General features: G+C 45.2%; 1 protein-coding gene across 1 annotated transcript in view; it reads left to right on the forward strand.

Moving 5' to 3' along the window:
- Positions 1-17389, forward strand: part of WDR1 (WD repeat domain 1) — a 123948-nt gene that overhangs the window by 18116 nt on the left and 88443 nt on the right. The window contains exon 3 of the mRNA XM_082252461.1: positions 13752-13842. Coding sequence (XP_082108587.1) covers positions 13752-13842 — 91 coding nt within the window. The remainder of the gene's footprint in view (positions 1-13751; positions 13843-17389) is intronic.

A 17389-nucleotide genomic window follows, 5' to 3' on the forward strand; every position in this document is an offset into this window, starting at 1 on the left:
GGTTGTCCCCAGAAAAGTAATAGAGGGGAAATGTTCCATTGGGGACACTAGTTCTGGAGGTCCCCAAGGAATTCCCTTAATTTGCACAGATTTCCTTTTTCCTTTTCGTGCTCCTGACCCCCTGACATGCCTTTTTTTTTTTTTTTTTGGGGGGGGGGGGGGCAGGTACCTAAATTTTACAGATACCCGCTCCCACTTCCGCTCGGGCCGCTTAGGCTTAGTTCTCCTCCTCTCCCCCTCCCTCCCTGCAATCGTCTGGGACAAGTCACAGGTCCCAGAATATTGCCCGTCTACTCAGGAAGCCGCAAGCTGTCATAGCTGGGTGACCACACAAGAGGGAGAGAACTGAGGTTCCTGCTGGCCGCATCGCTGGACCGTGGGACAGGTGAGTGTATGTGTTTAATAAAAGTCAGCAGCTACACTTTTTGTAGCTGCTGACTTGTAATGCACAATAAAACGGGTGGAACTCCGCTTTAAGTCTTGCACATAGAACCTCATAAGAACCAATTGGCGATTTGTAGTTGCATTGCTGTCCGGAACCAAATACAGAAAAAAGTCCACGGCAGAGGGCCAATTGCTCCAATTTGTCTGATTTACCCCTAAACTGTCCAGCTCTAATGTATTCTCCCCCCCCCCCCCCCGACCACTTGGCAAGCATTGTGGTTCTACAGCTTGCCCTGGATTCACAGTATGTTCTTACTTGGCCCTAATAGTGTGAGCTTCTTTAGAAGGTTGTCAAGGTTCTCATTTACCTGGTCATGGTATACCTGGATGTGGTTGGTCACGTTTAGCTGCTGTATTTACCTTCAGAATGACTGCCTACCTTTGTGTTTCCTCTTGTCTGTAGCATACATGCAAACTGTTCAAAGGGCAAGTAGACAAGTGTTCACCTTTTTAAAGGTGCCTTTTGACGACTGAAGGATGACAAACCGCTACTCTGCACATGCTCTTTAAAATCTTCAAATTTATTGTTTCTCCACAAGACACTATCGATACAGCAGTTAACGCGTTTCTGCCTTCGTTGATCTTATTCATATAATAAGGCTGGAACGTGTTCACTGCTATATCGTTATTTTGTCTTTTGTGCAGAAACATTACATTTTGAAGAGCAAGTATGGCATAGTGGATTGTCTTCCTTATGATTGTGCCTACGGCTGTGCGACTGCTTATCACGCACTCAACCGCTCTGGATGAGTCTTGCATATCATTGGGTTGTAGCACCTTATCTCTAATTTAATTAATGGCCTTTTGGCGATTGGATGACCATGTTGAAAATCCCGTTGTCTTCTGAAGCACATATGCAAACTGTACAAAGGGCAAGTGGACAAGTGTTCACCATAAAGGTGCCTTTTGATAATTGGATGACCATGTAGAACAGTTCTTTTTAAAAAAACCTTTTTCAAAATTTGCGGTTTTGAAAATCAGTATCTTTACCTTTTTAGCATGGGGCTCGGTGCAGACACTTAAGTCAGAGGACAGATTCCAAGTAATAAAACCTGAACAGACCAGTCTGCCCCCAGTCTTTGACTCAGTACCTCTGTATGGATATACCCTGGAGAGCAGCAGTTACATGAGATGACTGTATCCATGGAAGGATGGAATGGGGCATGCATGAACTTGTTACTTTATAGATGCAAGTACTCCATGGAGCAGGGCATTATCTCAATTACTTTACAGCACATTGATTGTGTGTTTCAGGTGCCTGTAAGATGTATGTGTGCTGAGTCACGGCCACTCCCGACTTTCCTGCATTATTTGATTCTTGGTGTTCAGTACAGAGAATCTTTTGTAACTGGTGATTCAGAAATAGACTTTGCTTGCAGTGGTCAGAGCAAGCCTATACTCCAAAGATTCACCACACGAAAATGTCTAGTTACCCCATGTTGTAATTTAAATATAAACTATATACTATTTTCAGTAGATATACTTTTTCAATTATTTTTAGTATAAAAGTATTTTTACAGGATTTTTGCATTCTGTTTTCTTGTTGTACCACAGGGATTGGCCTTCTTTTTTTTTTTTTTTTTTTTTTTTTTTTTTTTTTTTTTGCATATTTGTCCTTGGTGGTTGCAGCATTGGTCTGATGCTGCATCTGTCCCACGCTTGCTCCAACACTGAGTAATCTGTCAAGTCAGCAGCTCTCTGTTGGGTGCTATTGTGAACCAAGACTTATGGTGAATTGATAATTGTTTTATATTTTTGAAAATCAATAAACAAGGCCGTTAGTTTGGTGTGTCTAGTCTTCTTTGTATGCTTTGGGTTTATGCCGCTTACTATCCCATGTTACATTACTTCCACTTTCAGTCTACGTCGTCAACACTTTCACACCTGCAAATCATTTAGTATTTCCTTTTTTTTTTTTTTTTTTTTTTTTTTTTAATCCATTCACTTATTTCCCTGGTGCTGAGAGTAATGGTTTGTCTGTGCTGATCCACTGCTACAGACAAATGGCAACCAATCATACACAGGACACCGACTCGCTTTGACCAAAACTAAACCAGGTAATGTTAGATGGCTTCAGCTCTGCGCTCCACCAGCAGGAGAGGTTCCTCTGATGCGTTTTGTCTCCTAGTGGGCTTAATCGCTGAAGCTGTAACGATTAGACTCACTAGGGGTGAAATGTGTTTGGGGCACCTCTCCTGTGGGTGGAGAGCAGAGCTGAAGCCATCTTATGTTACCTGGTTAAATTTTAGTAGTAACAGTCAGCCTCCTGTGTATGATCTTTTACCATTTGTCCGTAGCATATTGTACCCGGACAAGCTGTATTTTTTTTTTTTTTTTTTGTACCAGTTCATTACATATGTTGGCTGAAATCGGTGATAGGAGAATTAGAGCGGGCCTTTTATTTGTCTACAGGCTGATCTAGTGGCTTTAGCACTTTGAGTTAATGATTCAAGTGTGAAGGAAGTAAAGTCTTGAATACAAATCCTGTATCTGTGTGTTAGTGACTCAGATAGTGTTGATTGAACAGGTCAATGTAACAGGCAGGGCCCCCCTTTCGGAAGAGGTCGGCAATGACAGCCAAAGTAATTCTTGCAGCACATAGACATACAAGGTTTCTCTTTCGTTCATTGACGGACACAGCTCCAGATCTTCTTGACGGATGGGTTAAACTGCCCCCTACAGGAGTGGGACACTAGGCAGAAAAAGTCTTTACCATGCCTATGGGGCAGTCCCAGGGGGTATACTCCCACTTTCTGCTATAGACACTCAGTTTTTTTTTTCTTTTTTTTATGCCTAGTCAGGAGTAAGGACCCAGCTCCTTGCTGGGATCTCTGGTCCTAGCATTTTTTATTTTAAATGGAATTTCTTCTCCTCTTTTTTCTGTTCCTGTGAAAACTACAGTCAGCTGCTGGACTGGGCGTCGGACTGGATATTCTAGATCCCTATGTCCTCCCAGTCCGGCGAGCGAGCGCAGGCCTTAGCCCCACGCTAGGTCGGCCGTGACTTAACCCCAATAGACAGGGGCGTTAAGTCTTGCGAGGGCGCATACGACCTGGTTACGGCCTAAGTTGCAGCGTGCCTCTTGGCCCGTAGCACTCCTATTCCAATGGTGCGGTGGTCTGCCTGCCCACCCAAGTTCCATGGTGTAGTATTTTTACCCCAGCTCCCCTGGTGGCCTTTTGGGGTGGACATCGGACCCCTGGGTTCCCCTTCTTCTTCCCACACAGCGTTTCGCCCCCCACCCCAGGGGTGACCATACCTGTAAACTGTTTGGGGGTGGGTGCCAGTTTTTAGGAGGAATGGTCCTTGTGGGGGCTTATGCCACGGATCCTCCTTACTGTACAAATGTTTGTTGTGGATGGCTGGCTGTATATTCGGCGGCCATTTTCTTGCAGTTTCCCATTAGAGAGGCGGCCATGTTTTTGGAGACATTATGGGCGGTGATTTTGACGGTGGGACGGTGCTGACTCCTGGACTTCCTTTCTCTGTGCCTGACCAGTGGTGTGGAGTCCCTGGTGGGTGCCCAATGGCTCTCCCTCTCTATAGCCGTGGCTTGTTGTGCTGGAATCTGTGGTGCTGCTAGCGCAGCGATGGGGGGTCACTTAGTGTTTCTCCCTTTGCTGGTGTGGTTCACCGGGTTAACCCATGGAGCTCCTGGAGTATGCTTCACCTCCTGATCCTCTCTGAGGAGGCTGCGGGGCCCTCTGGATCCCAGTCCACCTTGTCTGCATTGGCGGCAGTCCTGAAGTCACTAGTGTCCTAAGTAGATATGGTCCTGCATAACTGGATGGGCATAAAGCGTCCCCGCCTTCACTGGCATCCTCTCTCCTCAGATTTTGAGGTTGATTTGGCTGCCGCGGACGCGAGCCTCCCTACTGGGTCTTTGTCCACGCACCCTGAGTGCGCTGATAGGGAGTATGATTCCTCTTCTACTACAGCTGCGCAGGAAAAGGCGTTAGACCTTAGTTCGTGGCATTACCCTTTGGTCTCGCCTCAGCTCCTCGGGTGTTCACAAAAGTCTTGGCCCAAGTGTTAGCATTTCTGCGACAGTGGAGGATGCGGTACTGGGGTACCTGGATGATCTCCTTTTGCACGCAGTCTCCGACTGCCTTAAATACCTGGAAATCACTGTGCGAACCTTGCAGGAGTTTGGTTGGAAACTGAAGTTCCAAAAATCTGCTCTGGTTCTGTTCAAGCTGGACTACCTCGGTCTGACTCTGGATTCAGCCTCAGCCCGAGTTTTTCTTCCAGGGAAGAAACTCCAAAAGCTGTAGGATGCGATTCGGCTCCTATTGTCCAACAGTCGGTGATCTCTCAGAACTTGCATGCGAGTGCTGGGTCTGATGGTTTCCACCTTCAAGGCGGTTCCGTTTGTACAGTTCCACACGAGACCTCTGCAAAGAGAGGTTCTTGCCAAGTGGAAAAAGAATCCACTCTCTAGACAATTTGATCCCGTTGAGCCGGGGTACGAGAGGGTCCCTGATCTGGTGGCTTCACTCTTTGACCAGCCTGTCCAGGTAGGGAGGCGTCTTGGGCACGGATTGTGCTCAGGGGGTTTGAACTCTGGAGAAGTCCAGACTACCAATCAATATACTGTAACTATGGGCGAACAGACTCTGTCCCATTGGACGCATCATCTGCAGGGGTGCCTGGTAAGGATTCAATCGGACAATGCCATGGCCTATGTTAATCATCAAAGGGGCACAAAAAGTGTCCTAGTGTCTTGGGAAGTAGCCAGCATTCTAAGGTGGGCAAAATGTTTAGTTCCAGCCCTCTCTGCCGTGCATATTCCAGGGGTTGAAAATTGGCAGGTGGATTACCTCAGTCGGCAGGCGTTGGACCAGGGAGAATGGTCACTTCATCCGGAGGTGTTTCATAAGCTCTGTCTCCGGTGGGGAACTCCCAAGGTGGACCTTTTTGGCCTCTCATCTCAACAGGAAGGTACAGAGGTTTGAGGCAAGGCCTCGGTATCCTTTGGCTGCCGCCACAGATGCACTGGTGGCTCCTTGGGGCCGGTATCGTCTGATATAAGTCTTTCCCCCTCTAAAACTTCTGCAAAGAATCGAGGCAGAAGGAATTTTGGTCATCCTAGTGGCCCCAGACTGGCCTCGCCGGTCTTGGTACTCTGATCCAGTACGGCTGGTTGCCAATGTCCCTTGGAGACTCCCTCTCAGAGAAGACCTATTGGCTCAAGGGCCTATCTTCCATCCTGCTTTACAGTCACTGGCTTTTAACGATTTAGCTATTGAAAGCCAGATACTAAAGGATAGAGGGTTGTCTGAATCAGTGATTCCCACGCTGTTAGACGCTAGAAAATATACCTCTAGGAATATTTATCATTGCGTCTGGAAGTCGTACATTGCGTGGTGTGAGTCTCTGGGGGTTTCTCCCCGTTTCTTTTTGGTGGCTTGAATTTTGGCATTCCTCCAAAGAGGTGTGGAACAGCGTCTGGCCTTGGGTACCATTTAAGTGGCAGGTTTTTCTTTCAAAGTTCTTTTGGCTTCGCATTATTTAGTTTGCACCTTTTTTGTCCAGGGGGTTTGCCACTTGGCTCCCCCTGTGCGGTGTCCTCTGCCCTTGTAGGATCTCAACGTGGTGCTGTCGGTTCTTCAGAAACCGCCTTTTTTGAAAATATTTGCAAGATTCCTCTGCTTACATTGTCCCAGTAGGTAGCCTTCTTGGTGGCTATTACGTCTGCACGCAGGGTGTTGTAGTTCTACTCTCCCACCCCTACTTCATTGCTATGTCATGCAGGGCTCAGAGCATGGAACCACAATGCACATCAGGGTACGCAGGGATTCGATATTGCTTTAAATGCTGAGTGCTTGTAGGTAGGGTTATATCTGTATGGGTGCTGATACTAAGCATTTGTACAAGTATTCCTGCAAATGCTGCAAATCCTGAAACTGATTCATTTTATATGGCCTCAAATAAAGACCCTAAAGAAAATGACATCGTACTCTACTCACCGATGAAACTGTATTGGTGTAACATTACTTGTAACTTTAACTGAGGCTGCAGTGTTGGCATGGAATGATTGTAGAATATATGGGCCACTGGAGAGGTGGATTTGCTGGGTCTTCCTTTGCAGCAAACTCCTTTTTTTTTTTTTTTTTTTTTTTTTTTTTCTCCCCTAAATGTTTAGTGCAGTGTCTTTTTAAAACCGCTTCTATAAATGTAATTCAGCTGTGCTTTTAGTTTTTGCCTGAAGTTCTACTTTGATGGAGAGCGCAAAAAATGCAAGTGAATAGTTCTAGCTTCAATAAATCACTGACGAAGTCGAGCTTTTCTACATGTCTACACTTTGTATTGATTATGTCCTTACATGCTTTATTAGTACTTGTCACAATGGTTTAAATATATGCACATCTACTGTGTTGTGCAATCGGCAGCAATGTAGGAGCTACTTGTGTCTCGTTGGGCCTCTTGTCCCAGGATGTTAATGTGAATAGTGGCTGAGACCAGGGTAAAAAAATTTCTTTTAAAAAAAAAAAAAAAAAGTGGTTATACAGGTTCAGCGTTTGAGGTGTCTATAGCGGAAATATCAGTGAAGGTGATCGGTCAAAGTGCTATTATGTCACGCCCTATTCGGGGAATGACTGCTTCCATCAGAGCCTTTTTATCACATTTTTGTTTAACCACTTCAATACAGGGCACTTTCACCCCCTTCCTGCCCAGGACAATTTTCAGCTTTTAGCGCTGTCGCGTTTTGAATGACAATTGTGCAGTCATGCAACACTGTACCTAAACCAAATTTGTCATTTTTTTTTCTCAGTATTTGTGTAGCAAAAAAAGTTTGAAAAAATGTTTTTGTTTGTTATAAAATTTTGTAAATGGAACGTGTTGTTTTTTTTTTTTCCTGCACTTATGGACAATGGGCACTGGTGAGCGGCACTGATAGATGGCAATCATGGGCAGCTCTTATGGGGAGGGCACTGAAAGGGTCCCTGAGCCCTGATTGGCATCCCTGGTGGTCATGGGTGGGCATCCCTGGCGACCATGGGTGGGCAATCTCTAGTGGCATCCCCCAAGGGTCTGCACTGGTAATCAATGCTCTAATTACCAGCACAGACCCCCACCCCCCCGGTCAGGAGAGCCGCCGATCAACAGCACTTCCTATTTACTATTCGTCCAATCACAGCTGGTCACATGGTAAAGAGCCTAAGTCATTAGGCTCTTTACCGGGATCGGAGATGCGGTGAGTCAGTGACACAATGCACCCCGGGTGCGCGCAGAGTGGTCTATCCAGCTGGAAGTCGTATGACGGCCAGTCAGGGTAGAGCAACCACTTCCCGGCCATCATTTTGCTATATGGTGGGCAGAAAGTGGTTAATGAGAGACTTCTTTCAAGAGGGTTGTTTTTGGATCTCAGGCAGGAACTAGATGTTAATTCACTAAGGCCTCATGCACACAGAATTTTCCCCTAGAAGCCAGCAGGGTTTTTTTTTTTTTTTGAAAAAAAAAAAAAAAGCCTGACACTTGTAAGTGTTTAACCCTTTTACAAGCGTTTGAGTTTACAGGTCTCAAGCACTTCAGCATTCATATCATTGGCCAGAATAATTTATTTTGGACTTTGAATTGATTTAATGCTGAAGCGCTAAACATGCCCAGCGTTAACACACGCTTCGGTGCATTTTAGACACGTTTACAGGCGTTTTTTTCTGTTCCAAACTCTGCTGCTCCTGGGCAGAGTGTTTTTTTCCTGCTTCTAAGGCTGGGCTCACACTAGTGCGAAACTCTCATCCAATTTGCATGACTGGAGAGTGTCCAGCTGTCAATGGAGCCGGTTCACACCTCTTCGGGGCGGCTGCGGAGCGGATTGCACTGGGGTCTGTGCATCTTTGGCTTAGTTTCAGATCCAAATTCAGGCAAAAACTTGGGCCTGATTTGTCCCTGAAATGGAGAACAGAGTTGCATTGGACCCCTGCTGTGAGCTGCACCGCACAGCAGTGTGAACCCAGCCTAAACGCTTCTGCCACTAAACGCTGCTGAAAGTCTGTGCGTCTGTGTGTGATATATATATATATATATATATATATATATATATAGGATAAAGTGCAAGGGAGTTTAGAGGCAGGAAAAACACAAGATGCCCATAGGAGCATCTTCTGGCAGGCAGGACATCTTGCTCTCCAATTTAATGAATATGCATGTTGAGTTCTTGAGTAACACTGAGTGAGATTTTTTTTTTTTTTTTGATAACCTAACCCTGCTTTAAACTTCTCCACAACTTTATCCCTGACCTGTATGGTGTGTTCCTTGACCTTCATGATGCGGTTTGTTCACCAAGGTTCTCTAACAAACCTAATCACACCCAGTCGATCCGATTCCTGTCTGAATTAACAGTTCGCACTGCGATATGCGAACTGATCTGGGGGTGTCATTAACTTTGTATTGACGCTCCCAGCGGTTCGCATATGGCAGTGTGATCTGCCTGAAAGTCAGGTGCGATGCGGGAACTTGCAGTGGATTTGCAGGGTTTCCCGCATTGCACCAATGTGAACCAAGCCTTAAAGAGGTTGTAAACCCATGAAACTTTTTTTTTTTTTTTTTGCTGCAACCTGAAAGAGAAACCCATGAGCTAGTATGCATACTAGCTCATTATGAAATACTTACATTAGAACGAGCCCCTGCCGTGCCGCTCGCTTACCGTCTTCCGGGATCGCGCATCCGGCTATCTGATTGGCCGGAGCCGCGGTGACGTCACTCACGTGCGCGGGAGACAACGGTCACGGCATGGGGCTCTGAAGGAACGGCACCAGCGGCCGTTCCTTCAGAGCGCATGCGCCAGTGACGTCACTGGCTGCAAGTAAGGTAAATATCTCCTAAACGGTGCAAGTTTAGGAGATATTTACAGTACCTATAGGTAAGACTTAATATAGGCTTACCTATAGGTACAAGTGTCAGAGGAGGGTTTACTTCCTCTTTAAGGGGACTGAATTACAAATCAATATCTGAAAAGTGTGGCATGCATTTGTAAACATTTTGAAAATCCCTTATTTTCCTTCCACTTCACAATTCTTTGCCACTTTGTGTTGGATTATCACATAAAATCCCATTAAAATACATTTTGTTTTTGGTTGTAACCTGACACAATGGGGAAAATGTATAGGGGTATGAATACTTTTAGTCACTCTATGTGCTTTGCTCAGATTCCATGACTGAGGCTTGCAACCACTTTAAGGCCTCCTTTTTGTCTCCCCGGGTAGTACAGCTGCCAGTTGGCAAGGCTGGTATAAGACACCAGGGTAGGTGTCCTGTCTCGGATTTCTCTCTGCTTTACCACTCATGAAGCACCGCTAACAGCATCATTACAGGTTGTGTCTTGTGAAGGGCAAAGCAGATTGAGCGAGCGAGACGCACCCACCACATCGGTCTCTGTTATACCAGCTTCCCTGATTTGGGTGATTTGCCCTACAGTGGGAGCTGTACTGTTCAAGGAGACAGAAGGAAAGTTTTTTACCAGTTATGCAGCAGGATGACTTCTCATTGCAACAACAAGGAAGGTGTAAATTTTTAGGGACTACAAAGGTATGAACTGAGCCATGCCTAAAGGTCTGTATATCTTAGAGGTTGTAAACCCGATTGTTTTTTTTTTTTTTTCTTCTTTCTTTAACCCTGAAAGAGAAACACATAATGAGCTAGTATGCAGCGCATACTAGCTCATTATGAAATACTTACATTAGAACGAGCCCCTGCCGTGCCGCTCGCTTACCGTCTTCCGGGATCGCGCATCCGGCTATCTGATTGGCCGGAGCCGCGGTGACGTCACTCACGTGCGCGGGAGACAACGGTCACGGCATGGGGCTCTGAAGGAACGGCACCAGCGGCCGTTCCTTCAGAGCGCATGCGCCAGTGACGTCACTGGCTGCATGTAAGGTAAATATCTCCTAAACTATACATGTTTAGGAGATATTTACAGTACCTATAGGTAAGCCTTATCATAGGGTTACCTATAGGTACAACTTGCAGAGGAGGGTTTACTTCCTCTTTAACTTCTTCCTATCCGCGCTATAGCCGAAGTATGGCTACAGCGCGGACTCGAATTTCCGGGAGGCTGTCTTTAAACGGCGAGCGCGCATCGGGGAAAATCTGTGTCGGCCGTGTCCCTTGGACACAGCCAATCACAGATCGTGGTAAATGGCCAATCACAGCAGCCATTTACCACGTGATCGGCCCATGCAATGATAGATGATCTCCTATGTAAACATGAGATCATCTCTCATCGCCAGCTCTCCTTCCTCACACAGAGACTGCATGTGAGGAAGGAGCAGAGCTGATCAACCGTTCGGGGACACAGAGGAATGTAATCAGGGCACTGATCACCAGTGCCCTGATTACACAAGGTAAATAAAATACACTAAGTGCCCACAATCAGTGCCCATAGTGCTGCCAGTCAGTGCCCATCAGTGCCTGCTCATCTAGGCACCGATGAGCACTGACTGGCAGCACTATGGGCACTGAGTGTGGGCACTGATGGTGCCACCCGTCAGTGCCCATCAGTGCCGCCTCTCAGTGCTGCCTATCAGTGCAGCATATTAATACCTCCTCATCAGTGCCACCTCATCAGCGCACATCAGTGAAGGAGAAAATTTTATTTATTTTCAAAATTTACTCGCAGAAAATAAGAAACTTTTTTTTTTTTCAATATTTTCTGTCTTTTTTCTTTTGTAAGAAATAAAAAAAACCCAGAGATGATTAAATACCACCAAAGGAAAGCTCTATTTGTGTGAAAAAATGATAAAAATTTCATATGGGTACAGTGTAGCATGACAGCGCAATTGTCATTCAAAGTGTGAGAGCACTGAAAGCTAAAAATTGGTCTGGATGGGAAGGGGGTTTAAGTGCACAGAAGGCAAGTGGTTAAGGTTTACATCTTCCTTTTTTTTTCCAATGGAGCACCTGTCCACTATATTAAATCACTTTATTAGTAATGTACCTTTTTGGGTTAGGAAAAATTCTCCCAAGGTTGACTAAGATTAAATGATCTCAATCACTTATTACAGAGTCTGTTGTATTCAATCCCCAGTGAAATAAGTGGTTCAAAAAGGCAGCCCCCATCTACTTGAGCACAAACCATGGATCGAAACAATGTTTTCCACATTAAAACTTTGAGATTGTGTACATGAAGTTGATTTCTTAAAGCCCCACACTGGTCAAAATATGAACCACCCAACCAGTATGGGTAATTTTGTATTTAATTTTTTTCTTACCTGGTAAAGCAATTTTTATATTTGCCTCTGGTTGCCAACCAGGCACCTTGGTAGTGCCTTTTTAGGGTACAAGGAACTGTTGACACAGCGATTCTACTCTGGCTAGTGCCTTACAGTCCTTTCATACTGGTCACCTCTCCTCCCTGGATCTTGAGAGAACTTCATTAATGGACAACCAATAGGAAGTGCCCACATCATGCAGGTAGTAATTGGGTAGCTGAAGGAGGACACTATCAAATGTGAACTTTAAAAAGAGCGAAGGATCTGCACTGCAGCATCATGTGACCGCAGCTTAGGAAAGTAAGAAGAGCTTTTAATGGGTTGTTGCGTGTGTGTGAATATTTTATTTTTTTTTTTTTTTTCCCCGTATTGATATACAGCTGTCACATGACCCAGATCTTTCCCAGCCTGTCTATCCAGGGTTCCTTCTCATGCAGTGCTCACTCACAAAAAATGTGCATCCTCAGGGGTTTGGGAAATTACTAGGGCGGAGCGGTCTATATGACGCCATGCTGGTCTCGGAGGTGGCAAGGTTCTTGATGCAAGTGAATGAGCGGAGCTCTTGTATTACTACTTGCACAACACCACTGTTGTGTGTAACTGCTTTTGCTGCTGCATTCAGTTAAGTACACTATTATCAATCCATCCATGTTTTCAGTGGTGTTGCTTGACCAGATAAGCTGTCTAAGTGTCCTCTTAAGAAAAGGAGGAGAGGATCCCACTGAAGGAGTTTGCCGTTTTTGGCTTAAATCCATCCACCGTGTAAAATGTGCTCTGAATGTCAGCGCATTGATTTTGGTGAGTAAGTGGAAGGAACCCTGGATCACGCTTGATGTTTGCTTTTCACCCACTGATGCATTTACCTTAAAAAGTGTGTTAGCTGTGCACTTTATGGCAGCATATTTAGTTCTGGTGAGTGTGCGTTGCATGGAGAGGAGGAATTTTGGAGCACAAGCATATCATGATCCTCACACTCTTTGCACAGGTTTTTTTTTTTTTTTTTAATTACTGCACTATAAGATCTTTTTGCCTTCATGGTAATCTGTATGCTGTGACATCACGGTGCCCTGAGGAGTGAATATAGTTGATTACTGGACCTTGGTGATCATGCCATAGAGGGATTACATAAAGCGTGTCTGCTGTTCTCTTAATTGGGACGGCAGTTATTCCTGGTTAGTTGCTACCTCTTAGAACCTACACAGGAAGAATTTTCTAAACCACATACTAGAAATACGTGCAAATTTTTGGTATTACTTGGAATTTTTTTTTCTTTTTATATGTGTGTGTGTGTATATATATATATATATATAAAATCACATTTTATTTTTTGGCAATAACATGGTGTGGGCAGATTTCTGCCAGTCACAGGCTGTGTCGCTCTCCTGCAGCCTGTGCCTTAGAATAAGAGGGAGGTGAAGCCTCCTCCAATCTACATGATTTCCCACCCCCATTGTGTTTAGCTGGTTAGCGGGCATAGAGAAGGATGGAGTGAGCTATCATTTATCATTGTGTATACACCCACATGTGGGATTCTTTAGTCACATGGGCTGCCCAGATGTGATAGGGAGGAAACGCTCAAACTGAGCATGTGCAGATTTGCCACCACAGCTGCAAAATCCCCTAGTTTAATTGGGGACATGAACAGAAGGTGGGGAGCAGCAGAATACAGGAAACAAATTCCATAGTTAGAAGTTAGAGCGAGTATGAACAGCATGTAATACACTATTTATTGATGTGTTTTTTTTTTTTTTTTTTTTTGTCTGATGGAGGTTTACTGACATTTTAAGTGATCTAACTGGGCACTCCATATGGATGTGGTATAAGTTGGGTTTAAGTGATCTCAAAATGTGGGGCAAAAAAAGAACCACACATTTTTTGTGATTCTATTTCACTGCATTCGATATCTCGGTTTGTATGCATAGAATCTTTCCACTCTTTGAGGCGTGATTGGAACCAGGTATTTATTGCTGTTCACAAGACCTTTGTTACTAAATGCTGTAAAATGTATTACACAATGTTTTCGCAGCTGCTCACCCTGTAGTGTGCCATATCTAAATTTACATTGTAGATATTCCCTTTGTGGTTTCTTGACAGAACCCAGCCATTGCCGATGTCTACACTGAACATGCCCATCAGGTGGTGGTTGCCAAATATGCTCCCAGTGGATTCTACATTGCATCTGGAGGTAGGTTATCTTCAAATTATTTTCTGAGAGGTTACATTTTGTGTATAGTGGCAATTATCGTACAGCATTTATTATGGTGAGTTAGATATTGTGAGATCTTATTTTAGGTTACAGAATTGGGAAATATCGCTTGCTGTGGCTTCCAGCTATAGAAGAAACACAAAAGCTGCGCCTACACTTCCTGCAAGAAACTCTAGCTCTGCAGCCAGGGAAGATATGAAAGGGGTTATGACTATGCAGATTTACATAGTTTTTGTAGCAGAGAGAGCCAGTAAAACATTGTTCATAGGTATTATAAGACAATCTGACAGCTAGATAAGCAAATAGTCTAATATCTGTGGATGGCCACAGACTTCATGGGCTGAAAGTCATTGGGCAAGTTAGAAAGCCTTGTGATCACAGGCCTGAGCAAGAGTGTTTGCCTAAGGCAGCCATTTGTGTTACGGGATATACTTGCCGGTGCAGATGCCAAAAGCATTCTTGATTGTCTGTAGCTAAAGCTATTAGTTAATAAATAGAAGCCCTTGAACCCGAAAACAATTTAAAGTTGCTTTTTACTTAGACTTTGCTAAAGTGTATTGAAATATAAAAACAATAAATGAACCAGCTATGTGCTGTCTGGTCTAAGCACTTCTTCTTCTATTAGGCAGTTCATAGACGAGTCAGTTTTTTTTTGTTCAACTAGCAGATTGAAAGAAAAAAAAATGGACTCCATTTCACCATTCACACAATTGTTTTGGATCGGGGAATTCCTCCTGCCAAGCTATTGTATTCCAACAACGGAGATACTTCCCTGCTGTCAGAATATAATGGTCAGCGTTGCAGACTATAGCCTTCAGTGCAGATTGAGTGGGTATAGTCCGACAGGGCGGTTGTACAGTAATCGATCGATTTTTATAGATCACCTTCTGTACACCCTCCCTGCCCATACGTGAATTTAAACCAGCCGCTTCTTGCTAATCTGAACAAATTTTGTTCCATGTTAGGCCAACTTTAGACAGTTGTATCCTTCCATAGCTTTTATCTATGACTTGTTTACCAGTGCAAAGAAATGTGGCTGTATAGCAGCAATGAATGACCCCTCCATCTCTGACCTTAGTGTTTTTATTGTGTTGTATTATGCTTTTAATGTTTGAAAATTTTTGGAAATGCTCAAGAAGACTAGAAAGCCAATGTGTAATAACATGCTTGGGTCCCTACTTCTGGAGGTCCTTGTAGAAGATGGTTGAGCCTCTGCTCACGATTCTTTGTGCACTAAAGTCTATTTGCTAACTGTTGTACAGTAGGACCCAATTGTATGTGAAAAGATGAGCTGTGGTCTGTGAGGTTGTATCGCTTGAATTTGTTGTACATGGAATGGTTCATGCAATCCTCTGTGTAATTTGGTATCATTTGATTATTGAGGCACAATATTCTCTCTTGAGAAGTGGTGATTAATGAAGAATGTGAATGTTATCACCATGTATGAATACAAAAGAGGTCTATATAGCAAACTTAGTGTAGATTTATTCACTTTCAGGTAAGGATAAGGGGGCATTCTTTGTCTGGAGCAAAAGAGATTTTATCTCCACATATGGAAAGGATTCTTCAGTTAGGGCCGTCTTTAACATGGCTCAAAAGGGGAAGCTGCCCTGTGCCAGAAGCCGAGCTACCAGCGTGGCATTGGAAGGGGCACCGCTGATTGAGGGCCCGAGCTGCTTGCAGCACAAATCTGGTTTCCGCAGGTAACAGAGTGCGGAGGAGGGGACCACAGCATGCAGCATCAGTCCCTCTGTCCTTCTAACCCCACCCCATCCCATCACTGCCTACGCTGGTTACTCCCTCCAGGGACACACCCTACTACTCAGAATACTCCCCCCCCCCCCCCCCCCCCTTCGGAGGTGCTTCACAACATGGCAAGGTAATGTCATGGATGGGTTTTCAATGGTCCCCCGGTATGTGAAGGCTAGCACTGTGCATGTCGGCCAGGGAGTGGGATGGATCAGGGGGAGGGGGAAGGAAGTGTATTCCATGCAGATAGCTAAATACACATTTTTATTCCTTATGTGTAAACATAGTACAGTGGCTGTGGGTGTTCTGTCAGGCCAGGTCTCCTCACCTCACCCTGCTGATTTCAGGATTGGAGGGGGGGGGGGGGGGGCACGGGTGGTGTGCTCTTTACTAAAAGGGTCAGTCCTCTTTACCATAAATCTGTCCCTGTAGATAAAAAAAAAAAAACAAACATTGCTCCTACTAGCAATATTGAATTATGTACCCCTCCGGAAACCTGTCCACCAAAAACTCCCCATAAGTAAAAGAAGGGGAAAGCGCCTCTTGAGTGTGGTAAGTTATTTTTATTACAGAAATAATGTAGTGACTTACATCTAGGTAAGAAGGTTCGCGAGTCAGTACGTGACGCTCCGAGGGCGGCTGATTGGTTACTGCAGCATCCAGGTGTCCAGGCAGTCACTAGGTGTCCGGGGGACTGAAGAGGCCAGCTCTTGCCTTCCGGATCTCTTAGGACAGCGATGAGGAGGCTGGGCTCACAACGCTTTTCACACAAGACACTAGACAAAGGAGTGCGCATGCCCAGGATCGGACATCCGCGCATGCTCCAAAACGCGTTGTGAGCCCAGACTGCCCACACTTCCCATCTACACTCCCGTGACGTCAGACGCCGCCGCACCAGCCTCCTCATCGCTGTCCTTTGAGATCCGGAAGGCAAGAGCTGGCCTCTTCAGTCCCCCGGACACCTAGTGACTGCCTGGACACCTGGATGCTGCAGTAACCAATCAGCCGCCCTCGGAGCGTCACGTACTGACTCGTGAACCTTCTTACCTAGAAGTCACTACATTGTTTCTGTAATAAAAATAACTTTTACCACACTCAAGAGGCGCTTTTCCCCTTTTACTTTCTGCATAGTTGACTTCACTCCTCCGGTCAGCAGCCCTGAGTGCCCTTCGATCCATCCATCCACTCCTGGATCCACTCTGTGCCTGTTCATCCCCCACTGGATTCCAGGTCAATTTAACTTTCTTTTTTTTACTTCAGGGACCTGCACATGGACTCTAAAATCCCCCCCCCCCCCCCTTGTGCTAACCCATCACAGCATACTGTCATCACGCTGACCTGTATCCTGGTTATCCACCTAGGATACACGCCCTAATCCCGTATTTCAGCTGACACTTCCTAGCACTACCTATGAGCGCCATACTGCCTACCATAAAAAACTCCCCATAGCGGTGTTCCCTGGCCTGCCCTCTTGCTAGGACATTGCTATGGGGCATTAGCCATTGTTGCTCACCTCCTCCACCATCACCCGATGTCCGCTCCCTCGGATTTAAACACTGCAAATGCACTTTCTTCCCTGTTGACGGCGATGAGCTCACCATCATGGTAACGGGGTTGATGGTGCACAGCACATGTGTGGCATTTATTTTCCGAGTGCTTGTGGTGGGCATCTCTCTTGGATTCACATGTGGCAGGTGCACTATCTACCCTGTTGTCATGGCATTGAGCTGGGCACTGTAGAAACTAGAGAGAATGTATTAATGGTGTTTGAATCGTA

The sequence above is a fragment of the Pelophylax lessonae genome (genome assembly GCF_965119305.1).
Source record: "Pelophylax lessonae genome assembly, chromosome: 1".
NCBI lineage: Eukaryota > Metazoa > Chordata > Amphibia > Anura > Ranidae > Pelophylax > Pelophylax lessonae.